The sequence below is a fragment of the Solea solea genome, chromosome 2 (genome assembly GCF_958295425.1).
Source record: "Solea solea chromosome 2, fSolSol10.1, whole genome shotgun sequence".
Classification (NCBI taxonomy): Eukaryota; Metazoa; Chordata; class Actinopteri; order Pleuronectiformes; family Soleidae; genus Solea; species Solea solea.
In genome coordinates, this window is record NC_081135.1 from 18,238,729 (window position 1) to 18,262,084 (window position 23,356).

The 23,356-nt window shown below is 39.0% G+C and overlaps 3 protein-coding genes across 21 annotated transcripts in view; all 3 read left to right on the top strand.

Moving 5' to 3' along the window:
* Window positions 1-6,493, top strand: part of mcf2lb (mcf.2 cell line derived transforming sequence-like b) — a 36,043-nt gene extending 29,550 nt beyond the window's left edge. For 5 of the 14 annotated variants that reach the window (XM_058622465.1, XM_058622466.1, XM_058622455.1 and 2 more), the window contains exons 25-33: window positions 75-147; window positions 275-381; window positions 1,408-1,503; window positions 2,439-2,504; window positions 2,619-2,696; window positions 2,998-3,107; window positions 5,008-5,120; window positions 5,215-5,318; window positions 5,530-6,493. In XM_058622465.1, coding sequence (XP_058478448.1) covers window positions 75-147; window positions 275-381; window positions 1,408-1,503; window positions 2,439-2,504; window positions 2,619-2,696; window positions 2,998-3,107; window positions 5,008-5,120; window positions 5,215-5,318; window positions 5,530-5,609 — 827 coding nt within the window. In that variant the 3' untranslated portion in view covers window positions 5,610-6,493. Of the gene's footprint in view, window positions 1-74; window positions 148-274; window positions 382-1,407; window positions 1,504-2,438; window positions 2,505-2,618; window positions 2,697-2,997; window positions 3,108-4,487; window positions 4,806-5,007; window positions 5,121-5,214; window positions 5,319-5,529 lie in introns of those variants that run through there. The other 9 variants (XM_058622468.1, XM_058622461.1, XM_058622458.1 and 6 more) reach the window with 8 other exon arrangements.
* Window positions 6,494-7,347: 854 nt separating this feature from the next.
* On the top strand, window positions 7,348-16,687 carry LOC131476992 (PHD finger protein 6-like). Of its 5 annotated transcripts, none has more exons than XM_058654802.1 (11): window positions 7,348-7,598; window positions 8,868-8,972; window positions 10,928-11,061; window positions 11,963-11,997; window positions 14,509-14,603; window positions 14,990-15,060; window positions 15,155-15,204; window positions 15,306-15,373; window positions 15,716-15,738; window positions 15,946-15,995; window positions 16,095-16,687. In XM_058654802.1, exons 1-11 carry the CDS (start codon window positions 7,488-7,490, stop codon window positions 16,226-16,228), a joined length of 876 nt encoding a protein of 291 aa, XP_058510785.1. In that variant the 5' UTR covers window positions 7,348-7,487; the 3' UTR covers window positions 16,229-16,687. The 5 variants fall into 5 exon arrangements, 4 of the variants coding, with proteins under 4 accessions (XP_058510785.1, XP_058510783.1, XP_058510786.1 ...); XM_058654800.1 differs by having other exon boundaries at window positions 16,092-16,685; XR_009243383.1 differs by having other exon boundaries at window positions 15,306-15,738; window positions 16,092-16,168.
* A 134-nt stretch (window positions 16,688-16,821) lies between these two features.
* On the top strand, window positions 16,822-23,318 carry LOC131455613 (uncharacterized). 2 transcript variants are annotated; one of them, XM_058623364.1, is made up of 6 exons: window positions 16,822-16,902; window positions 16,980-17,020; window positions 18,061-18,160; window positions 20,516-20,842; window positions 20,938-21,009; window positions 21,869-23,318. In XM_058623364.1, the coding sequence occupies exons 1-6, from the start codon at window positions 16,848-16,850 to the stop codon at window positions 21,943-21,945; spliced, it is 672 nt and encodes a 223-aa protein (XP_058479347.1). In that variant the 5' UTR covers window positions 16,822-16,847; the 3' UTR covers window positions 21,946-23,318. The 2 variants fall into 2 exon arrangements, with proteins under 2 accessions (XP_058479347.1, XP_058479348.1); XM_058623365.1 differs by having other exon boundaries at window positions 20,684-20,842.
* Window positions 23,319-23,356: the final 38 nt, after the last annotated feature.

Genomic DNA, 23,356 nt, shown 5'->3' on the forward strand with positions numbered 1-23,356 from the left:
CCTAACTTCAATTCAAGTCAAAGTAATATCAATATTTATCCACAAACTGAAGCACTAATCCATCCGTGTTTCAGAAGCCAGCCAGCAGAGGGCGCCAGACCAGGTTTTCCCGTTCCATTCCACATCCAGTGGAACAGTGAATCTCAGGTGAGTCTGTTTACAACCTGACTTATTCATTCTCTCCACGCGATTTAGCAGACACTTACATTTGTTTTTAATCAATCCTTCCATTGACTGTTGGCATTTCTTATATTTCACTTTTGTTCACCCACAGTCCTTTCAAGACTGGTCAGAGGAGCTTCAAGAGGGGAGAGGAGAAGAAAGTCGAGCCCTGCAGCCCTGACATCAACTCCTCCTCCTCAACAAAGCCCCCAGGAAAAGGTAAGCAAACAGAGCGAATCCGTTATATGTATACAACTCTAGTGTTTGTCATGATCACATTTTGCAAAGCACCCAGGGCTGGAATCAATATTGAGATATGGGTTTCGATACTGATTCCAGGACAATTAAAACTATTAAAACTGTTGTTATGTTAGTTTTTACAAACCTGGCTGTCTCCTTGAATTCAATATGGAGAAACATTCTGCATTTATTTTTGTACACTTTATTAGGGCTTCTATGATTAATTGATAATAAATTACTAAACTAAATGAATCGTCAACTATTTTGATAATCGACTAATCAGTGTGTGTGTGGGGTTTTTTGTCATTGAAACAAGCTGATTTTTCAGCCGCTTAAATGTGAATATTTTCTGGTTTCTTTGTCCCATATAACAAAAGAAATCATTAAAAGTGAATAATTTTGGTTTGTGAGCAAAACAAGATATTTGAGGATATCATCATTTGTAGGTTTGGGAAACATGATTGACATTTTTCAGCATTTTATGGACCAAACGAATAACTGATTTATAGAGAAAATAATCGACAGATTAATCGAATATGAAAATGATTGTTAGTTGCAGCCTTAGTTTAGTTCATCATGCCTTTATTCATTAAGAAGGTACCGAGCCCTCAAACCACAGCACAGTCACAGTCACACAGATTCATTTAAAACTATGTCTCTGTTCATAACTTCCGGCACATCTTAACACAGCTAATCACATGCACTGTTAAATCTGGGACAAACATCATGCTGCATGCTTATTGGCTCACTGACACTGATGAGATGAACTATTTACGTACAGGAATCTGACTGATACCCAGTCAATACCACAAGTACTAAAATTTGATACCCAGCCCTTGCTGCACCCATTTGTTTCCCCTTTATTTTCTGTCTTCTCTTCTCTTTATTGAATGTGTCCATTAATTTTGACCTTAATAAAATCCTTAATTCCTACCTTCCTACCTTCCTTCCTTCCTTCCTTCCTTTTGTGTCTCCCCTGTATTCCTGTTTTTCCCCCTGGGTCAGAAGATGAGACTGTGACAAGCCCCACCTCAGACAGAGCTGCTGTGGCTAAAAAGCGCTTTACTTTACAAGGTTTCAGTAACCTGAAAGCTCAGAAAGGTAACTGAAGGCCAGCATCATTTCATATCCAACACGTCATATCATCAGTGTATTTCTCTTCTGGGGAGGCAGAGGAAATATATTGAATTATTACTCAACGATCATTCAAAATGTGGATGTGGTTTATTTTATGACTTATATTTGTAACTGACATTGATCAGAGTAATTGTTTGACATTAATTAATCCTATTTGCATATCATGTGCATGTGAAAATAATATACTCTTTGCCATCAAATAGTGCAGATGTGTGGAAAAATAAGGGGAAATTATTATTATGGGCCATAATAATGACTTGGACAGATAAACTAAACAGAGTACCAGCACTGGTATGCAAATAAAAGTGCTGGTACTTAAAATAGTAAAATTAGTACCAGTACTGCGTACCGGACAGTACTGGCCCAGTTCAAGCACTGAGTACACCTCACTTTAAAAATCCTGCCTGCACCCACTATTGAGTGTAACAGAGACTTTATTAAACTTGAGTGGTGTTATCAGGTGGCTTTTGTTTCCAGTCTTTACGTCAAGTTAACCAAATTCTGGTGATAGACCTACAGACATACAGACACAGGAGTGTTATTCCCACACTCGGTACAAGTAACCAAATAACCTCATTTCCCAAAATATTCTCTAAACTACAAGTGAGTGGGGCAGGAATACTTTAAGTTGGTCAAATACTGACTGTAGTACCCTCCACAGAAACATCAAGTACACAAGAAGTTTTACTTTACCCATGACAAAGGTCCAGGTGTCACTCATATCTTGACTCCAGAGTTATTCAATCCAGTGTAATTTGTCATATAAAATCCAGTTCCTTCCTTTAAAATGCATCACAAGATTGTAGTGTTGCATTTTATCACCGTCATTCAAATGTTGTCAGTATTTTGACCACCATTTCCTTCTTGCCATCCTTGCCGTTCTACCTGCTTTGTGGTAGGTTCCCCCACAAGCCCTGACCACAAGACGAAACGCCAGAGTGACCCTACTCCATTCGGCTTTAAAGGTGAGTGAGTCTTTTTGGCACCAACTGTTTCTGGTTACTTTGTCATCCATGAAGCTTGAGCATGGCCAGGTTTGATCTGCAGTAGCTGTGTTTCCGTTGCTTCCTGTCCCTCAGACGCAGGTCCTCCCCATCTCCACCTGAGCAGGGCCAGATGGCTTAGCACTTCTAGTCTATTACAGACAAAATGGAGAGGTACACTGACATGAGCAGGCCCATGCTCCCTGTGTGTCTGCTGCACTGTAATGTCTTTACAGACGTTCTGTTTTCACTTTGCCCATCTGATGTTTCTCTCAGGCTCGGTGAAATAAATAACTGCATGCCCTTCTCCCCAGTTTTTGGTTACAGCTGTAGAACTGATTGAATCCCACTACAGCTGTTCTATCTTCTGTGTTTGAACCGTTTCCCTCCTGTAGATCTCTCACTGCTGGTCTCTCACATGACATTTCCGACAGCTGCTGTAAACTTAACTCACATGTGGCCCTCTTCTCTTCAGGCTGGAACAAGGCTTCCTCGTTAATGGATGCCTCTGAGGAGCACGATGGCTACTCCAGTGCTGAGGATCCACTCAACTCTGACCCAGAGGATGACAGTGGCAAGAAGCTGGTGAGTCACAGTGTGATCATCATCATCATCATCATCATCATCATCATCACACTGTGGCGGCAAGAGCCCAATTAAACAGTCAAAAATATTAGGACTCATTTTTGAGTCTATCCAGCCATTGTCTACCATGTTATCCTCAACATGAGGGTCATGGGGCTGCTGGTGCCAATCCCAGCTGACATAGAGTGAAAGGCAGGCTACATCCTTTCACAGGGCCACCTAAAGGCATTTTAGAGTGTCCAATTAACCTCTGTATGTTTTTGATTTTTCACTACTAACTCAAGTTTGTAAAAAATGTTTAGTTATAGCTGCAACTTTCTTTTTGGCCACTAGAGGGCCGCAGAGAATCAATTTGCTCCTTAAACGCTACAGCATCTGTTTATTGTGAATGTTTTGTTTGCTGCTGCTGGAAACATCATTATAGTAGTATAGTATAGACTATAGTAGACTAAGAAAGTGCAATATAGAGAGTCTTGTATCCTTTTTGCAGGACGAACTGGGCAATCTGATTAAACATTTTTTTTCATTTTCACAAACTATATAAACATACCTAAGCAAAAAGTACTCAATATGTTTAAAATCGGATTGAATTTGTGAAAGTTCAAAGTTCACTTAAACAAAAAGAAAGAAAAACTATTTTGTGACTTCTGCACAATTATCACTACTAAAAATGCTATATAAATGAATTATAACTTTGACACAACACATAGGAAGATGAAAAAAAAAAACCTTTTTAAAGCCTGACTATGTGACATAAACACACATACAACGCCTTATATGGACATACTGTATAAGGTGTTGTGTTGGGGGGGGCAGTGTTGATTTTACCACAGATCTGCACATATAAACATACATACTGTACTTAATCTATATGGTCTATTATTACCGGGACAAGCACACATTTCCCTTCGTATGCACATGAAAACCAGTTGTACAACCAACAGCAATCACAATATCACACCCCCTTTAAATAAATATCTTCTCTACTCATGGAGATACAAACTCAAACAATGACAAAAAAAAGTCCACAGCTTGCATCACCTTGAGAATTAAATGCTTCCACACTCCCTCTGAGAGGCAATCGGTTTATGGCCAGGAACTGTAACATGTCGATAATAGCACCGATGTAGTACCGATTTCTGGCTAGCTGGCCTTCACTCACAAGGGTAGAAATCTCCTGTCCTGAATCAGCCCTCTTCACTCTCTCTCGCCACTTTGCCACACTTTCCATGTGTTCTTTACACTCTATCCTCTCTCTGCTGCGTGTTTCCAGTCACAATAGCCAGTTTTGGTTACAGTCCCAAACTTTCGACATGCAAAACAAAATGCAGCGTCAGCTTTAACACTGTCTTCTAACCAGTCTCTATGGTTGTACCACAGGGCAACAAATGAGCGTTTCTGACCCTTGAAAAGGCGAGAGGGAAACTTCTTCAAAATGATCTGAGCGGGCTTGTCCTCACCTAAATCACCCGGAGGACCACTGTGACCACTGTGACCATGGCCTCGTGTTTGGGAGAGCCCGCTATAATCGGCATGCTCCGGCTCCGCTGGGGGGACGCGTGCCTCTGTGTTGCTACCGCTAGCTAGCTGCGGCTGCTCACGCGCTGTTGGCTCCTCCAGCTCCTTCTCCGCCGCGGGGATACGGTCCTCCTGCTCAGCGGTCGCTCGTGCAGTTTTAGCCAACTAAAGCCAATGGGGGGGGGGGGGCAAGGAGGCACGGGCGGGGGGGCATTGCCCCCTAAATGACCCCCTGACGCCGGGGCTGGTAGAATATATCTATACAGTATAGGTTTTACAGATTTACAAAAAACAAGGATTGCATTGATAGCAAAGAAGAATCTTGGATGTTATTGTGACGTTTTTTTCGTTTGTTTCTTCTTCTCACTTTCACTATGAACAGTGTGCTGGAAAGTATACAGTGATGGCTGACGATGAGGAAGGCAACGCTCCAGAACTGTCAGTGAGGAGCGGACACATGGTTCAGCTGGTCAAAGAAGGAGATGATGGACAGTGGTGAGCAAACACAGTCTGTTTATAAATGGGAACAATTATTCCAGCTCTTACTATAATGAAACGTGTGTGTGTGTGTGTGTGTGTGGTCATGCAGGTTTGTGCGTAATCTGAGCACCTCTAAGGAAGGCTGGATTGCTGCTGCTAATCTCATCGCACTCATTGGGAAGTCCAAGTCTTGCCAGTCTCTCACCAGTTCAGGTATTCAAACAGAAGATCACAAATAAAATTTGGAAGACATGTTATCTGGCATGACAGACCAATATTTGATGTACACCTTCAAATCCATTATCATGCACATTTTAAATTAAGTACAATTTTAAGGGCATTTTGCCTTGAGCCCCTCTTAATTTCCTACTCTAACACTGCATCTGTGCGTTAATCTCTATTTGACGTTGTGCGTTTGTAACAGAAGGCAGTGGCTCTGGAAACCTCAGCACATCGTCCAGCTGCAGTGAGACCTACACAAGCTGCTCTGACATCAAACCCTGAACTCCACAGCACTTCCTCCATCACCAGACGGCCCTCTTGAATGCTAGCATCACGTGGCTATTTGTGCTGTAATGCCAACATCAGTACTTGTCAGATTTCCTGTAATAATCTATTTTTTCTCCCACACACCAAATGTTAAAGACAATGGCACCATTGCACACGGAGGATACAGAAGAGATGAATATGTTCATCATTGTCCTCTATTCACACACTTTGTTTGTTTTTATGAGGGATCTGTGTGATTATAATGTAATAGATGTATGGATGGGCCAGCAGGACTGATCTCAGTTAATGCATCTATTTGTGTTTACATTTCCACTGTTACTGCGTATAAAAAAAGGAAGGGAGAAGTACATTCAGCATTAACTTGAAATAATGTTTCTTGAGAGATGCCCCCCCCCCCCTTACATGTTTATTTATTTGTCAAAAACAAAGCACCTACATGTGTTTAACATTTGATTTGAGATTACTTTTCTCTTTTTCCATCTTTGATGTTTTTTCTCTCCCTGTGTCGTCACTCTGTCAGTGGAAATCTCTTTTGCCTCAAGCTCTCTGGACTGACTTCTGTGTGTGGGCTTCTATTGTTTTCTGGTCTGTGATGCTGTGTGGGCTTCATGATCTGAATTACTGTGTTTTGTTTTTATGTACATTATAGATTACATATGTTCCTCAGTGTGAATAATCAGAAATCATTGTATAGCGCTAACTTATTCCCTGTGGTGGGACCATATTCTGAATGTAGATATTGTTTATTAATATCAGTCCATTATGAAATGTTTGTTATTGGAGATGCTATATTGTACATTGAGTAAGGTGGTGTCACTACTTGTGACTTGTTTATTTTTTTTATATATATACATAAACAATTTGTGATAATTCAATAATTATTTGTGTGTCTTATTTTGCATGTGTGCGTGAGCAGGTATCTACAGGGTGTGTGAGCGTGTGTGGTGTCAAGAAATGAAAGTGAAAGTGGAATGTGTTGCCAGGTTTTTAACAATCCACCGTTTACAGAGGTATGATCAGAGGAGTAGCCTCATTACTGAACATGCGCTGATTTAAAAATCATACAGTACACATGAGAAAAAAAACAACCACAAAATGGAGATGGTGATATTTAAAGGAAATTGATAATAGCAAGTATTCTAATATTATTATACTAATTATTTTAAAACATGAACTTACTTACTAAAAACAACCCATAAAAAAAACCATACATTTTTGCTTGACCAGTGATTATTATTATCAAACTGAATTTATTATTCTTCACCTATGATTACAGAAAACAATAGCAAGATGAATTGATGTTGCTACATTATGGCACCTTGCTTTTATTAATTTTTTCTGCTGCAGATGAACAAAAATGATATAGGTGGGTAACTGAGTGTACAGCCTTGGTGTTTCTTTTTATTATTTTATGGAATCACATTATATATGGTAAGCTGGATCCTTCCAAACTTCAGAGGTTTGAGTATGGTATCAGATTTGTGTCATAGCTAAACCTTCAAGGTTGATGCCCAGATTTATACAGTAGCATCAAAGTAACATTGGATTTAAAACACTGTATACCTGTTTCAAGCAAACGATCATCATTAACAATTATGATGATAAATTACAAACATTTGAATGTGATTTCACTGACTGGAAACGTTTTAATATATCTATTAGAAGCTCAAGATTGCAATAGGGGATGTTTTCATTGCAACCTGGCAACCACTCACAAAATCGGCGGCTTTGCTTTGCTCAGACACAAACCAAGGAAGTTTTTCTTTCGCGCTTGTGCAGCTGGCATGAAGACGTGTGTGTAGTGAGTGACACTTATCTCAGCTTTAACAATAGCAAGCGCGCTATTTTAAGGAGAGCGAATAGTTTGTACAAATGGCTGACGGTCGTGAAGTGAAGTGTGTAATGTGTCAGCGGTCCGAGGAGACGAGTGTAACCGGACCAATGTCGACTAAAGATGGGTTGACTGCTCATCAGAACTGCTTGGTAAGTATGATGTTTACCAGAAGCTGGTGAGCTAATGTTGGTAAAAGCATTCTTTAAAGAAACACACTGATGTAGCTAATGTTAAGTTTTGGTCTCAGCAGTGATCATTTTACGTTATGGCAACTCGCTCTGTAGTACTGTACGTATGTTTCAGCTCATGTCCTGCAGGGGCGGGTCCAGAAAAAAATGATTGGGGTGGCCTGCACAGAACAAGATAAAGCTGCCACATTGAAACATCTGTGTTCCCTTGCTGTAGATTTAAATGGGATAAAAAGCACAAGACCAATGAGAATATTTTTGTTTTTTTGTTTTTTTTTTTAAATTAACCAAATGCTGCTCCATCCCAAAAAAATCTGAATGAACAATCCAAAACTTGGATCTTCCTCATTGTGCAAATATAATAACCTGTATTAACCTCATATACAAGAATATAAATATTTACTGAATTTTAAAGAACGTTTTACTTTTCCAAATTTTACTTTGTAGCCAAATGTCCTACAAATTATATACTTATTGGAGGAGACTTTAATTTAAATCCTAATGAGTGGCTGTAGTGATGGCCACCTAGATTCTCGAAAGAACTTAAAAAAGGGATAACTGAGGAGTTCAAAAACGAAAATAAATGAATTGATATATGTAGAAATGTAAACAGGGATACAACGCAGTTGACTTGGTTTAAAATAATATTATTGTAAAATGTACATTGCCAATACACTCTCAGGTGGGAAAGATGAAAATATTGACGAGAACCCCTGGGATGAGAGAGTTGTGTATGCTTTGGAGGCCACGGACACCCTGAGTGAGGAGACACTGAGGCAGCTGAAATGTGCAACCTCGATACACAGTGTGTTACAAGCTGTGTGTTTAAAACACATGAAAGGCTGGCCTTGGCAGCTCACAAAAGCCAAAGCAAGGAGAGTCCTTTACTGGCCCGGGATACCAAGAGATATAGAGGCAATGGTGGAGAAGTCCTCACAATGTCAGAAACTACAGCCTAAAAAAATGCATATTATATCTGCATCTTACAATTTATTTAGCAAACATTGATTGAATATCAAATAATAACATTTCTCCAACAGCCAAAAGTTGTTTTCATAATTTGTGTTGAGAGGGACACATTTGTACTTTAAATAAACAAATATCCATGAAGACAGTTCAGTTTAGTTTGTTGCGAACTCGAGGTTGAGGTAGTTAAAACAATAGACAATAAAAATAAAAACATGAATGAGAGATTTCTCCTAACTTGTTGTATTGTTTTCTGTTTTACAGTTATTTGCCTCTGGTCTATATTGCAAGAATACGCCAGAGTTTGACGACCTTTTCGGTTTCTCTGTTGAGGATGTGAGGGATGAAGTCAACCGAGGAAATAAACTGGTAAAAAAAAAAATAATATTACTGGCATTTTGAGCTGCTCTAATCCAGTCATTTTTAAAATACATTCCAGTATTTTAGTTGTGTTAAAGGGGACATATTATGCAAAATCAACTTTTTAACCATTTCAATACTTATATTTGGGACTCTGGAGGCCCTACCAGTCGCCAAAGTGTGGAAAAAGAATACTCAGTCAGAATGCCGCTAGGGGGAGTTGGAAAGTCGCCAGATTTAGCGACAAAGTCGCCAAGTTGTCTCTCATTGGTTTAGACCACGATATGATCCTACCATGAGTGTGAGTTTGGTCACAGGGGAACACGAGAGATGATGTGCTAACAAAAGAAATTTACATTTTCATCTGGACAGCGTCAGGTGCACCAGTGCGACCTAGAAAAATTGTTAGGTGCAAATTTTGGTCGCATGTGCAACCGCAATGGTCGCACTCTGGAGCCCTGTATTATAAGAACTGGATAGAGCACCGCCCCTTTGGCTCTGTTCATTCCTATGGAGTTGCTCACCAAAAAAGTTTCTGACCCCAGAGTTTATTTCCGGGTTGTGCGGCCCATAGAGCATGCGCGGTAGTGTTACTCCCATGATGCCTCTCGGCTATGTGAACAAAGCGTCTGCGTCCTCGACCTGCTCGGCGCATCCATGAACAGCGAAAGGCATGATGGGAGTACGCTACTGACCTGCACTAGCAGATTTCATGAATACCATTACCACGTTTGCTTTGGGCTTTAAACTATGGATTTGTAAATGAATGGCAAAACCAACGATAGTGAATACAGTAAGCTGAAAAGTATAATTACAGGTTAAAATGATAAATTTAATGATTCATTTAATTAGTTTTTCAGGCGTCTCTTTTACTATTGCGGTCAATGGGAAAATTGCTGTTTGGGTCGCATGAGTATTTTTTGTTGCAGTACCACGAGTGGCCACCATGACAAAATTGTCATCAAGGCAGAGGGGGCGGTGCTCTATCCAGTTCTTAAAATACATCCATGGTGTAAACTCCTAGTCTATAGAGCTCGCCAATGTGACGTAATGACGCAATGTATCTTGGGTACAGAAGGCATCTTCGCACAGACATATATCTTCGGTGGGAGCGGTGCGTAAAGTTAATGTTGTATAGCATACTTTGTCTGCGGTATACTAAGAGATGGTGAAGAGCTGCTGCATAGTAAATTGTCATAGTCATGCTGACGCCCGCCACAAACGAAAAGAACAAAGGAATAGGCTTCTATCGTTTTCCACCTTGGAAGAGATACGGTACAAGCCATGTCTCAGATGCACATCGAGGTTTAACCGGTTAAGAGCCAGGACGAGAAGATTGATTGATTTATTTCAAACGATTAAAATAGATGAAAATGAATAAACAAATGAATAAAATAATAATAACACTAATAATTATAATAATACTACTAATAACAAAAAGGCAATTTCAATATAGTATACATTTGACCCGTCTGGTGTCGTGGTCAAATATGATGGCAAGGAAAGGACTTTACTTGATAAGATTGTTGTTATATGCTGTGGTCTGACCAATATGTGCCCAAGTGTTGTTCTGAAGCCATCATCTTAGAATGTAAACCTTGACTGACTTGTAAATATGTATCTTAATTACCAAATAATCTTTTTATGTCATGCTTTTCACCTTCATGTACATGTAATGATTTTTACCCATTATATGCAAATAATTATTTTTTTTACATTTATATTATTATCAGCAGTCTGAGGAGACAGATATTATATATTTAATTTAATTTAATTTAATTTAATTTAATTTAATACTCTACTTCAGGTGTTTCCTTATTTGATGCTGGTCCTCATGTTAGAGCTGTAATTTATTGAGGTGTGTATGTATTTCTTTGTATGTGAAACACTCTGTCTTAAATGTTATCTGTATGAAAAGTGCTACATATTTATCCATTTATTGATTGATTGATTGATGTCTTTAGACCTGCCGCAAATGTAAGAAAAGGGGCGCTGCTGCCGGGTGTGAAGTGAGACGCTGCAAGAAATCCTACCACTACCCTTGTGCTGTTGAGGATAAAGCAAAGATTACTGAAGATCCAAAGGGTGGACTTTACGGGTCAGTCCAACACATCTGTCCAGCTGCATGTTCAGTAAAAATCATTTGCTCAGAAAGCAGGTTTAGTGAAAACTCTGAATATGTTCATTTTTTCAGAAAGGGCAAAGTAACCTGGTCGGGAGTTTCTCTCAGTTCCCTCCCTCTTTCATAGCACTGGTTCATTTCCTCTTTTATTCATTGATTCAGTCCATATCATATGGATTTTAGTCCAATTTTACCGTCTTGTCTCAGTAAAATGAATTGTAATAACATTCAGGGTTAGTTTATTAAGACTTTTTCTCCAGACTTTTTGTCCTGTAGATGAAGAGGCTGCAAATAAGATTATTTAAACAATGAAACAGGGACAGATGTGAGGATCTTTATACTTTATTATATGAAAACAGCATTAAGCTTGTGCACACTGAAGAGTTGCATTAATATGTCAAAGATTAATAGCATACAAAATAGCCTTGAGCTTATTTTCACCCAGGTCTCACCAGCTCTTATATATTATATTTCATATATAATTTTTTTAAATTTCCCCCTAAGAGAACCAAATTTAGAGATTAGTTAGATATAATATAATATAATAATTATGTAATATTTTTGCTATAAATAGTTTTACACATATAATATTATCCATAGTATTACTGGTCTCAAGAGGGGTTAAGTATGAGGATAACTTTTTTTGTCAGTTTCCATCATCAATCATAGCATCAGGGCTGTATGCATGCTGTATTTTAAAGTGCCGTCGCACGTGCAGAGTGAACCTATGCTGATTTGATTGAATTAATTAAGAAACAACAGAGTTTCTCATCTCAGCATGTTGAACTTCCTTTCTGAAGTGGGGCCTAATTTAATTGCAGATGAAAAGAAATGAATGAATATCCTGAAATGATCTGTATGACTTTTCCTTCATCAGGTTGTTCTGCCCCGAACATTATCCACAACCACAAGGTAAGTGGGCATCTGATGGTTTCTTTCTGTCTGTCCTACGACCACGTTTTAAGTATTTGTTGTAGGGCTGTCAAAGTTAATGCATTAGTCGTCAGGGCTGGGTATCGTGGCCAATTTCCTAAATAGATTCGGTTCTGAATCGATTAAAGGCGACATAGACCGGAAGCTCCAATTAACGCTGCGTTTGTGTGTGTGTATCTGCGTCATTACCTCGTTTATGAAACCCTAAAGTTTCAGAACAACAGTTCAGCCACTGCTGAGAAAATAGTGTTGTATTGTTTTCCTGGGCTCTGCAAAGCGGATCGACACTTCCGTATGTTGATGATGTCATCAGAAATCCTCACCACTCCTCTCACCACCGTAGCGCCTCCCGCTGCGGGCACTAGTCTGGGCACATCCGGTTGCGTACATTCAACCGCAGAAGAAGAAGAACCACTCTCGTTGTAGCTGCTGAGATGCAGAGCATCCACCGTGCCAGAGGGGGAGCTGTGTATCTGAGAGCTGGCCTATCTATTACGTCACTTCCAGGTACCTGGCCAATCACAGGACAGTAGGAAAGCTCTCGTTGGCTGGCCAATCACAACACAGTCCACGTTCTGGGGGTGTGGTTTTGGTCTGAAACAGCGGGGCTGACGAGAGCGTCAGTGAGGAGATATTTTGATCGGCTCGTTTGCAGCGATTAGGAGGTTTTTAATCATGAAAACAAGTTAATATATGTAAGTAGACCTCCATAACTAACATATATGTGTGATACAAGCATTCTATGTCGCCTTTAATCACAATTCGATTAAATCTGCTCTTAAATAAAGAAAATGGCTCAACTGTGTTGCAAAATACAAATGTCTCTTCACCAAAAACAACAGGTTTTAACAGCAAACTTGTAAGTTTGTCACGACTGCTGGGTCTTTGCTGGTCAGTCCCCACTCCTGTATGGCCCCTGTCAACATATCAGCTGTGTTAATAGCAGTGTGGCTGGTGAGAACCTCAGGGGTCACATGAGCACATGAGACATGAGGCACCACTCGTTGTTGATGTAGTGAGAAGTCACTGTCATGTACGACTGCGTTGACAGTGATGTCCAGGTGTCACAGGTTATGGTGACCCTCTCTGCTGACTGCATTTTCGTTAGGGTTGTCGTCTTTCACACATGTATACATCATGGGGATAACAGTTTCAGTCAGATGTTTACGTTGCACCATACCACACCAGTGTGGTTCGAGCACCTGAACGAGCCACTTCTTTTTCCACTACCGAGTACGGGCGTAAATCTTTGCAAACAAAGGTTGCGATGGCCTCTGTTATCTTTATGGCCCGTGGAGAATCAGCTGGTAATGTTAGTGATTCCCTCAGTTTCTTTTGTTTTCCCCGGACGGCTTGTTGTTGGAAGCTAATGTTAGAGTAGTGTGATACCTTGTCAAGTGGTTTCTGAGGTTTTAAGTATTTCTACAATAGCTGACCTCTGCTTGGCACTTTGTTCTGTGTTGTTTTAAATCCAAAATGGTTCCAGGCGTCAGACTTAAGTTGGGAGTTTTACCTGCATCGGCCATTGTGTGTAGGCGCGCTTGTGGGCGGCAACCGGACGTAAACGTGCCGCTGCTTCATTGTGCACGAGACTACTGGGGTTCATGGGTAAAAAGCGTTCTCATGCCCTATGAATCCATATTCAAAATTTCAATGAAATCGATCCTAAAGCCCTATCAATCGTTGCGATTAATACAGCTGAGATGAACGCGATAAAATCATTTAACGCAGTTAACACAAGTTTGTTTACTTCTGGTGTGCGCTGACCTCTGACATGAAAGCCGGTAATTATCCATGCGAAACATTCACTTGCCTGCAGTTAGTCAGAGAGGAGAGACTGATATAGTAGCTGAAGATGGAGAGAGGTGAGGGATTGTTGGTGCGGAAGCTGAGTGACAGAACCATCGATAGAACAACAGTTTTATGCAATATGACGACTGCCTCGGTGGCACGGCACAATTAACTGACAATGAGTGGAAGTTGCAAAATCTTGGCATTGACTGTCAAAAAAAATAGAGGCGCCACTAATTGCTGAGACCTGTGCAGAGGAATTCCTCGTCATTGCCAATGAGTGGAAAGTAAGTGGCAAACTCACCACTCCAGGCACCAATAGTGCTCATAATATGCTGGCAGCTGCCTGGAGACTTCTGTTTGAACACGTACCCTGCGTGGCTGACTGTGCTCTCTCTCTCTCTCTCTGTTTGTTGTGATGTTAACACATGTTGAGCCTTTATTTTAAGATGACCCGGTTGGCACTTGATAGGTCTAAGTCTCTTTAAAATCACATAGTTCTATGTTTAAAAAGAAAGACACAATTAAACAATGGTGTCTGAAATGCACACTGTTTGATTACTTGTTAATTTAGTCATTAGGAGAAAAGCAAACATTTAAACAAATTTCAAAATGTGAGATTAATTTGTTCATTTCTTTTAAATCTATTGACAGCCCTAATTTGTTGATCATCTTTTTTATGTGATTGTTGATGTGCAGGAGGAGCCAAGAACGATGGCGCTGAAAATGGGATGGACTCAGACTCTGCAGTAGCTGGAACATCCAACAATGTCAACGGAGCTGGATCATCTAAGGTTGGAACGTCATGAATGTCATTTTTTTTGCTACATATAGACGTTAACTACTGTACGTCACTTTACCCTACAGTTCAAAATACATTTTAACAAATGTCCCATAAAACTGGGAACTGAATATCCAGGGGAACCTTTTTCAAGGTCAGATTAATGCACACTTTCTTTTGAAATGGAAATGAATGTAGAGTAGAGCCTGTTGGCAGATAGACTGTTATCAGCATTTACAGTATATTTGCCGATACCAAAATGTCTATTTTACTAAATAAACAAATCATAAAAAATGGTTTTGGCTATTGTTTGGCTGATTTCATCTATTCAAGTTCTTTATTGATGGTTGTATTTAACTGTGATTATTGTGATTTTTATTGTAACCTTATTTTCATGAGGTTTACTGTCTTGCCTGTGAAAAGACTGAAGGAAATATCAGTTTGGAAAGTTTGTCTAATAGCATTATCATGTGAGTATGTTTACATTTTGAGTCATATTACTTAATAATTTATTTTATTAATCTAAATAACCAGACCTGTGTGTGTGTGTGTGTGTGTTCTTAGGTTGTATTGTGATAAACATGTTCCTTCCTCACATAAGAGGAACAGCAGTGGTAAGTCTGCTCTAAACATCTCATGTCTTCTGCTTCATGGTGTTTTACCTTATTGATAACATTATTGATAAGTGAAATGTCTGTTGCACTTGATTCTACAGTGGCAGGAGAGTCTGTTTGCAGCAGTGACTCAAGCTCATCCAGCAGTGGGACACATAGGTCCCCCAAGGTTCACATATTTTTCATTTTCACTGGAAATAAAGCTGAGCTCCTATGTTCAGTCTCGCTCTGTGTGAGGACATGCACAGAGACAATAATCTAAATATTCCTCAACAGTTCTTATGCTGATATCACTAGTTGACGTAGTATATTTTTGGAAATCCTGAGCTATGATATTGCGCAGATGCACGTGATGCAAAACGCTGTCAGAGCCGTCAGACTCTGTTGATTAGTTGATTTTTAGTCAAAATTTCAGGGCTTCAGTCGACTAAGAATATCTTTGGTGGGTTCCAGTCCTACATTTCACAGTGATTCAGTGATTTATAATCATTCTGTTTTTGCTTTTGAACAGAAACGGTTACGTATTGATGACAGGTAAGATGCACCCTCTGATGTTTATTATCTCATGCTTGTATCCATTACTACTGCAAATAATTACTTGTATTATAAACATATCGTTTATCTGACTTGGCAATTATACACGGTTTATTTTTTTTAAAATGTACATCCTTGCTTTTGTCTCGTACATCATGTTTTTTGACTTCCACATATACTGTACTTCGCCTCTTTGTTCTGCCACAGACACAAGATCCCCTTGAAAAGGATATTATCAGACAGTTCGTCATGTTCAGGTAACTTTGTAACCCTAGTAACTATAAACTGAGAGTATAGCTCTGTTAGATTCAACAATATGCATACACATGTATATTCATCATTTTCTTTTACAGAAGAGGACCAACCTAACACAGATATGAATATATTTGCACCTATAGAGTCAGACTTTGATGAAAGTGCAAACTCTGTTCCTGGGCAACAAGTAGGTTTTATATTATTCCTCATCAATATCATCATTTCAAGGCCTTAGATGTTTAAATAACTGATGGTATTTTTCTCTCTCATTCTTCTCCACGTCTTGACTGTGCTTCAGTTCAGCAAGTAAGAGCAAATTCTTTGTGAAAATAAAAGTGCACTAAGGATGTTTCTTCACTTAAACGGTCATTTGTCAGTTAGTTAGTCTTCCAAAAATCAATCTCAATAAAACCTTAAGTCTGTGAAAGTTTACTCAAAACTGTAGCGTGAGTAAACTCAAAATGAGCTCCACATGAGTGTCTCTATGTTTCTCAGTAGACTATTGTTTCCGTCTTGTGTGAGACGACTGCAAACAGGTCAACATATAATTGAAAACACAAAGAAGCCAGTGTATACACAGATGCTCCCTCACCCAGGGGCTGTTGCACCTGACACATCACCACCATCCATGATCACCACAACTTACACTCACAAAAAATGACCACTGTGTATAATCGTCACCTTTTTTGAAACTCTGTCAACAACCTTTAAAAATGTAATCATAGATTTGGTTGCCATACACAGTATCTTATTGGAATGTATTATTAATAATATTATTAATAATAATAATAATAATAAAAAAACGTGTGTCTTTCTTCTGGTCACTGGGTTTAACAATCACAACAGTTTCTTGTATGATGTTCTGTCTCCACAGAAACGACGAAGAGAGTCTCACAGTGTCCGCCGCAGGTAAACAGTCTCAGCAGACTTAACCACTGTGTGCATGTAATAACATGTTTACACACGTCTGCTTTGTTTCCCTTTAGGAAATCCACAGGAAACTGACGATGAAACGATGCATTCTTCAGTGAGTTGTTGCTGCATATTGTGCATCATGTCTTTTTTATAGACCTTTTTATAAGGTCTTATATGAGGCTTATTGATATAAATTGTTGTATATTATTGTTCATTGTTAATAACAGAATAATTAAATGTATTAAATAGGGCTGTCAATCGATTAAAAGATTCATCGCAAAATCTTTATAATTAATCGCGAAAATAAACCTGAAGCTTATAACAGATATTTATTTATATAAAATCATGGAATGAATGTAGAATCAACACAAAAAGTATATTCAAATCCAAAGACTGTTTTAATGACCACATCGCCACTGGAAGTAAACAAACAAACAACGTTTATGGCGTTAATTTCTTTTTAGGCGTTAAATTATTTAAATGAATTGCCAAAATGAACGCGTAAACGCTGACACCCAAAGTATTGAAATATAATTCAATGATTTTCAGCTTCTTAAAAGTCTTTGCTCAATATGGCAAAGAAGTTATTATAATGTGATGATTTTGGTTTGTGGACAAAATAAGACATTTGACACATTTATGGACTAAAACAACGAGTTGATTAATGAAGAAAACAATCAAATTATTATTTGCAGCCCTGCTTTTAAGACAACATACAGTACCTGCCATAAACATGAATATGTAAATAACAATTAGACTGATAAATGCTCTTTGAATGAAGAATTATTTTTTTTTATTAGCAACCTTGTACGTTTTCACAAGTGGTCATAAATATCTTACAAGTAAGGCTGTTAATTAATCAATGAATGAATGTTTATACAATTGCTTAATTAATGTTTTCAGTTGGATTTGTCAGCTTCTTAAATGTAATTGTTATCTGGTGTCTTTGTTCCATATGACAAAGAAATCATTAAAACTGGATCATTTTGGTTTGTGGACATTAGACTAGTACTAGTACTGTAGTATCCTCATCTTGGGCATCAACTGACTCAGCATTACGATCATGGCACGTTGCCTTGCATATCCTCTCTCTATTTGCACGACTGTCTTAAGGCCTGCACAGGTGACTGTGGTGTGTTTGTTTCCTCTCAGGATGCTGAGTCACAGAGTCTGCTGCTTCAGGAAGTCGAGAGCTGCACCACAAGATTTGCATCGGGCCCTGCACTCCCACAACAATCCGTGCAAGCTGAAGGTTAGTTTCACATTCAGTCAGTCTTTTATTTAAGCTCTAACAAAAACGATTTGTTGACTGACAAAAGGCCATGGATGTACAAATGGACCTGTGCGCTTTACTTGGCGTTGGAAGCACCTCTACAGCGAAAATAGATCAGGAAAGCTTATCGACAGAAAGCCTTGAAATGCCATCCTGACAAGAACCCAGAATGGAATTGGTGTGGTTGTTAGTGTAGTGGAAAACCCTTGAAGATTTCCTGGCTCATAGGGCGGCCCACAGCTCCACCTCCTGGCCAACACTCTGTTATAACTGTGAGTTTGAGAGTCTGGTGATGATGAGGAAGAGGCTGCAGAGCGACAGAGACTCATGGGGCAAATGCAAAGAGAAGATGAGGAGGAGGAGGAGGAGGATGCTGGGACCTAGGAGCCAATGTGGTGTTTCAGGCTTTAGTGTTTTGTTGTTGGGTTATTGTTGGTAATGTACTGCACCTCTGCAATTAATCTTGAAGCTTTATGTGTTGTATTATTTTACCCACATTAAACCATTTTATTACAGTTGCAAATATGGGTCAGTCTGACCATCTCATGGCTAAAATACGTGTTTATGTCCTGGTAATTCCACGGCACACATACCTAAGACTATATAGGGGGAGGGATGGGATGGGAACACCAATAAAGAGTTATTATTTTTATAAGCAATGAATAAGGTTTATTAATTGTTAATTACAGCTTATTACACAAACCTTAAAAAGGAAGTGTTACCCCCTTTTAACTTCAATAATGCCACAGCTTATAGGTGCTGTTATTGAGACAATTTCCTCTCTGCTGAATGTTTAAAAAACAAAGGCTTTTTCAATTCATTCTATAAAAGGTTTTGAATTAGCTGGGCCCAATTTTAGTAGTTTAGTAGTAAGTTGTGGACTATTATGTTAGACAATACTTGCAGAATTTGTACCCAGTCATAAAAATGCATTATTAGGGATGCACCAAAATGAAAGTTGTTGGCCGAAACGGAAACGCTGAAAGAAATTATTATGCCAATTCTGTACTATTGTTTTTTTTTTTATCCAGTTGTGTTGTTATGGCTGGGACTATGTGTACTTACCTCACTAAAGTCAAGGAATTGCAATTGTATAGATTAATATTCTTTTTTTTCTACTCCGTATCCAACGCGGATCATTTCTCTACACCCAGCTTTATCCCCACATCCAAATAATGTACAGTCAGAATGAAGTGCAGGGGATCCAGGTAGATCTTAGTAAATACGTGTTGACGGACTCTTAAGAGCGCACTTTTCATTGTTTTCACTCCGTGGTCCGTCTCAACCACCGTAGAAAATGTGCTCAGTTTGGTCATTAATGACACTGAACAGTGAATCATTTTCAAATCACGGGAAACAACATACGTTAGGTTTCTGTGCAAATTTAAAAATGGGAACAAGTCATATATATATGTATGTATGTGTGTAAATATATGTGTATATATAATAAATATATATATATGTGTGTGTGTATATATATATATACACACATATATGTATGTATGTGTAAATATATGTGTATATAATATATATATGTGTGTATATATATAAATATATATGTACACATATATGTATGTATGTGTGTAAATATATGTGTATATACAGTATATATATATCTGTGTGTATATATAAATATATATACATATATACACACACACACATATATGTGTATATATATATATCTCTATGTGTGTGTGTGTGTGTATATATATATCTATACATATATACACTGCCTGGCCAAAAAAAAAGTTGCCACCTAAAAAAGGTCACATACTCGTTGGACTGCCTTTATCTTTGATTACGGCACTCATTCACTGTGTCATTGTTTCCATAAGCTACTGCAATGTCACAAGATTTATTTCCGTCCAGTGTTGCATTCATTTTTCACCAAGATCTTGTATTGATGATGGGAGAGTCGGGCCACTGAGCAAAGTCTTCTCCAGCACATCCCAAAGACTCTCAATGGGGTTAAGGTCTGGACTCTGTGGTGGCCAATCCATGTGTGAAAATCATGTCTCATGCTCCCTGAACAACTCTTTCACAATTTGAGCCTGATGAATCCTGGCATTGTCATCTTGGAATATGCCCATGTCGTCAGGGAAGAAAAAAATGCATTGATGGAATAATCTGGTCATTCATTATATTCAGGTAGTCAGCTGACCTCATTGTTTTGGCACATAATGTTACTGAACATAGACCTGACCAACTGCAGCAACCCCTTACCTATTTGCTTAGTTAAATCCAGGTGGCGACTTTCTTTTTTTGGCCAAGCAGTGTATCTCTCTCTCTCTCTCTCTCTCGCTCTCTCTCATTCATACCTCCCTCCCTCCTCAGGATCCAGTTCTAAGCAGAGGCCTGATCCTCATATTGCTGGACCCTCTCCTGCCCGCTCCGAACAACGCAGTGTTGCTGGCTCGCTTCCATGCACCAGTGTGGCCATTTCCTCAGCTCCGCCTGAAGCCGTCTGCGCATCCTTTAGCTCCTCCTCTCTTTCTCCCACAGCCCCTCCCTGTGACCCGAGGCCCAGGGTCAGCATCGACTCCTCGAGCTTCTGGAAAAGCTGCAACGCAGCAGGATGCACGCAGGCCATCATCACTGATTTTATCAGGATGCTAAACGACATCTCCAACAGAATTCAGGCCGACCAGGCCAGTCAGGGGGGTAAGTTTCCTACCACAGCATCTTCTTCACACACTCATTAATGTTTTATATAATATAATAGTGCAGTTTAGCAGTAACCTTTCTTCTCGCTGCAGATTATAATCTGGCTCTGTCAGTGATGGAGGCGTCTGGGAAGCTGACTGAGTTTGTGGACAAGCAGCAGAAAGGTGACGTTTAACCTTTAAGGTGCTAAATAGGGCGATATGGACCAAAAGTTATAACTTGATGTTTTTTAGCTGAGTGCTGATCTCGATATGTTTTGTTTATAACAAAAAGACAGTTCTAAGTCACAGCCTCATGTGTAAAAAAGGCGGTTTTATTACAGACAGTTACACAGTATCTACATGTCCAAGAAAACAACGTGCAGAAATAAACTTTGTTTTAAATAAAAATGTTCCTGGAATAAAATGATGTTATTGTCCTGACATTTGGAACTGAAACTGTGACTCAACGCTACTACTGCTCAACAAGAGAGGGAGAGAGAGCTATGTACTGAATGCAGAGAGTGACACAATATATATGGATATTTCTTAAAAACTTGTTACAACGCACAGTCGAGTGCTAAATGGAAGACGTATAGACGTAGCACGTATACACATGGGATGTCAGCAGAGCAGATAGCTATCACTTATCCAGGTTAGAAAAGAGCTTGGATTTGGGATAAAGTGTTTGGAAATGCTTTGAATTATATCTTTAGTACTTTCCTAACAAATAAAAACTGGGCTTCGCTTGCTCCGAATGTCGACCTACAGACAGCTGACATACTTACAAACACAGAACGTTAGTGTTTTTATTGGAATTCATATCTTACTATAAACATTGCTTTTGGTTCTCAAAGCATGTTGAGTATGTATGTACTGTATGAATGTATTTGTAAATGTATCATTTAATACAGCTGTAAGGAGCTGAAAAGGCTTGAAAATAAACACAGAAAGTGCTGGGAATTGACTAGAAAAAGGTGTATGAACCTTGACTCTTAGATGTCTAATTTACAAATTCAACATTGACATGTTATTGTTTTCCCAGAGTTAAAACGGAAGCAAACGGAGCTGATGAAGGCAGTGGCAGCTATGGAAGACGTCGTCACAGCAGTGAGGAGATGAGTCTGGTCCAATCAGCAGCTCCTTGAGATTTGTTACGTGTGTGTGTTTGTGACCCAAGCCCAAGCAGGTACATGAGGGTCAGAGTGTGTGAAATAATGCAGCAGTTCACAGCTGAAGCAGATCTCTGAATCCTGACAAGCTCAGCACTGTGAAATCAAAGGTTGTTCACTTGTATGATACGAATGTGTTTGATGTTTTATAATCCTCACGAATGTTACAGTAAAAAAAAGTGGTACATGGTTGATTATAGAACTAATGTATACTGGTCTGTGCTCTTAAATATTTTATATTGTTTATAAGGTGTCATATTTGTTAATGAAATTTACATTTGTTTGCTCTCAAATACAAATACATAGCAGGCTTGTTAGCGGAGAAACTGTTTTTCAGCTTCTCCTTCGTCAGTGAGTTTTTTCTCATGTCAACACTGCAGGCATGTATCTCCTTTTTCTGACAGGAGATAATGAGGCATCAGGCCACAGCTGGCCATGAGACTGCTTTTTAGTCTTTCGCACAATTATTTCCAAGCCCCTGAAAATGGACAATAATGTATAAAAATTCCTCAACGGTTCATGCAATTTGTTTTTGTTCGAACCCTCAAATTAAAGCTGAGAGTCCGCACAACACCACATTTCAAGTTCATTGTGGTAGTGTACACTGTCACATAAATAACTGGTCTACAAAACATCAAGAACAAAACAGCAAGGCCATCACAGGAGGTTCAAAAGCCTGCTTCAGCAGAAGCCTAATACCTTCAGCCATCTCCACCTTAAACAAGTTTGTGGGTGCAGCTCAGCTGACTCACTAGCTTAGGACCTCAATGTTTTTTGCACTCAACACACGAACGTCAGAAAACAAAAGTCCTGAATCAAAAAAAAAAAAAATCTTCTTTGTTGTATTTTTAATTGTGAAATTACAGTCATTTAGCAGACACTTTTATCCAAAGCAACTTACAAGGGAATTGAGTACAACCTGCCAGGGGTGGAGTTGAACTTGCGACCATGATGTCTTTTGAGTACCAGTCTTAACCACTGAGCTACCACCCCAAAATAAATATAATACAAAAGTATGGAACTTAAAATCTTTTACAACATTAGAATTTACTTAAATTATGTTCATCTTTTTCTTTTGTGTCTGATCTTTTCATGTAATGTTTTCTCTGTTTCTCTGCTGTGACTTAGTGAGACATGCAAATGTACAGAAATTGTGAAAACGAATTCCCCCCAGAGGACAATAAACTAACTAACTAAACAATCCATTATCTGAGGAATATTGAGGGCATGGCCAAATCTGTCTGACGGCAGAAAAACAAATGCATGAAGTCTTTGAATTTATTATGGGTGTGTTTTGGGAATAAAATATATATTTCAAGCAGACTCACCTCTTATCACCTTAGTGATATTATTAATGAATG

What these genes read in the sequence shown, in the direction of transcription:
- LOC131476992 (XM_058654800.1), top strand. Translation starts at nt 7,488, where the DNA reads ATGGCTGACGGTCGTGAAGTGAAGTGTGTAATGTGTCAGCGGTCCGAG. An exon ending in TTGTCTAATAGCATTATCAT is followed by an intron (nt 15,061 to 15,154) that starts GTGAGTATGTTT and finishes GTGTGTTCTTAG; the next exon opens with GTTGTATTGTGATAAACATG. An exon ending in CGGTTACGTATTGATGACAG is followed by an intron (nt 15,739 to 15,945) that starts GTAAGATGCACC and finishes GTTCTGCCACAG; the next exon opens with ACACAAGATCCCCTTGAAAA.
- LOC131455613 (XM_058623364.1), top strand. Translation starts at nt 16,848, where the DNA reads ATGATGTTCTGTCTCCACAGAAACGACGAAGAGAGTCTCACAGTGTCC. An exon ending in TCTCACAGTGTCCGCCGCAG is followed by an intron (nt 16,903 to 16,979) that starts GTAAACAGTCTC and finishes GTTTCCCTTTAG; the next exon opens with GAAATCCACAGGAAACTGAC. An exon ending in CGACCAGGCCAGTCAGGGGG is followed by an intron (nt 20,843 to 20,937) that starts GTAAGTTTCCTA and finishes TTCTCGCTGCAG; the next exon opens with ATTATAATCTGGCTCTGTCA.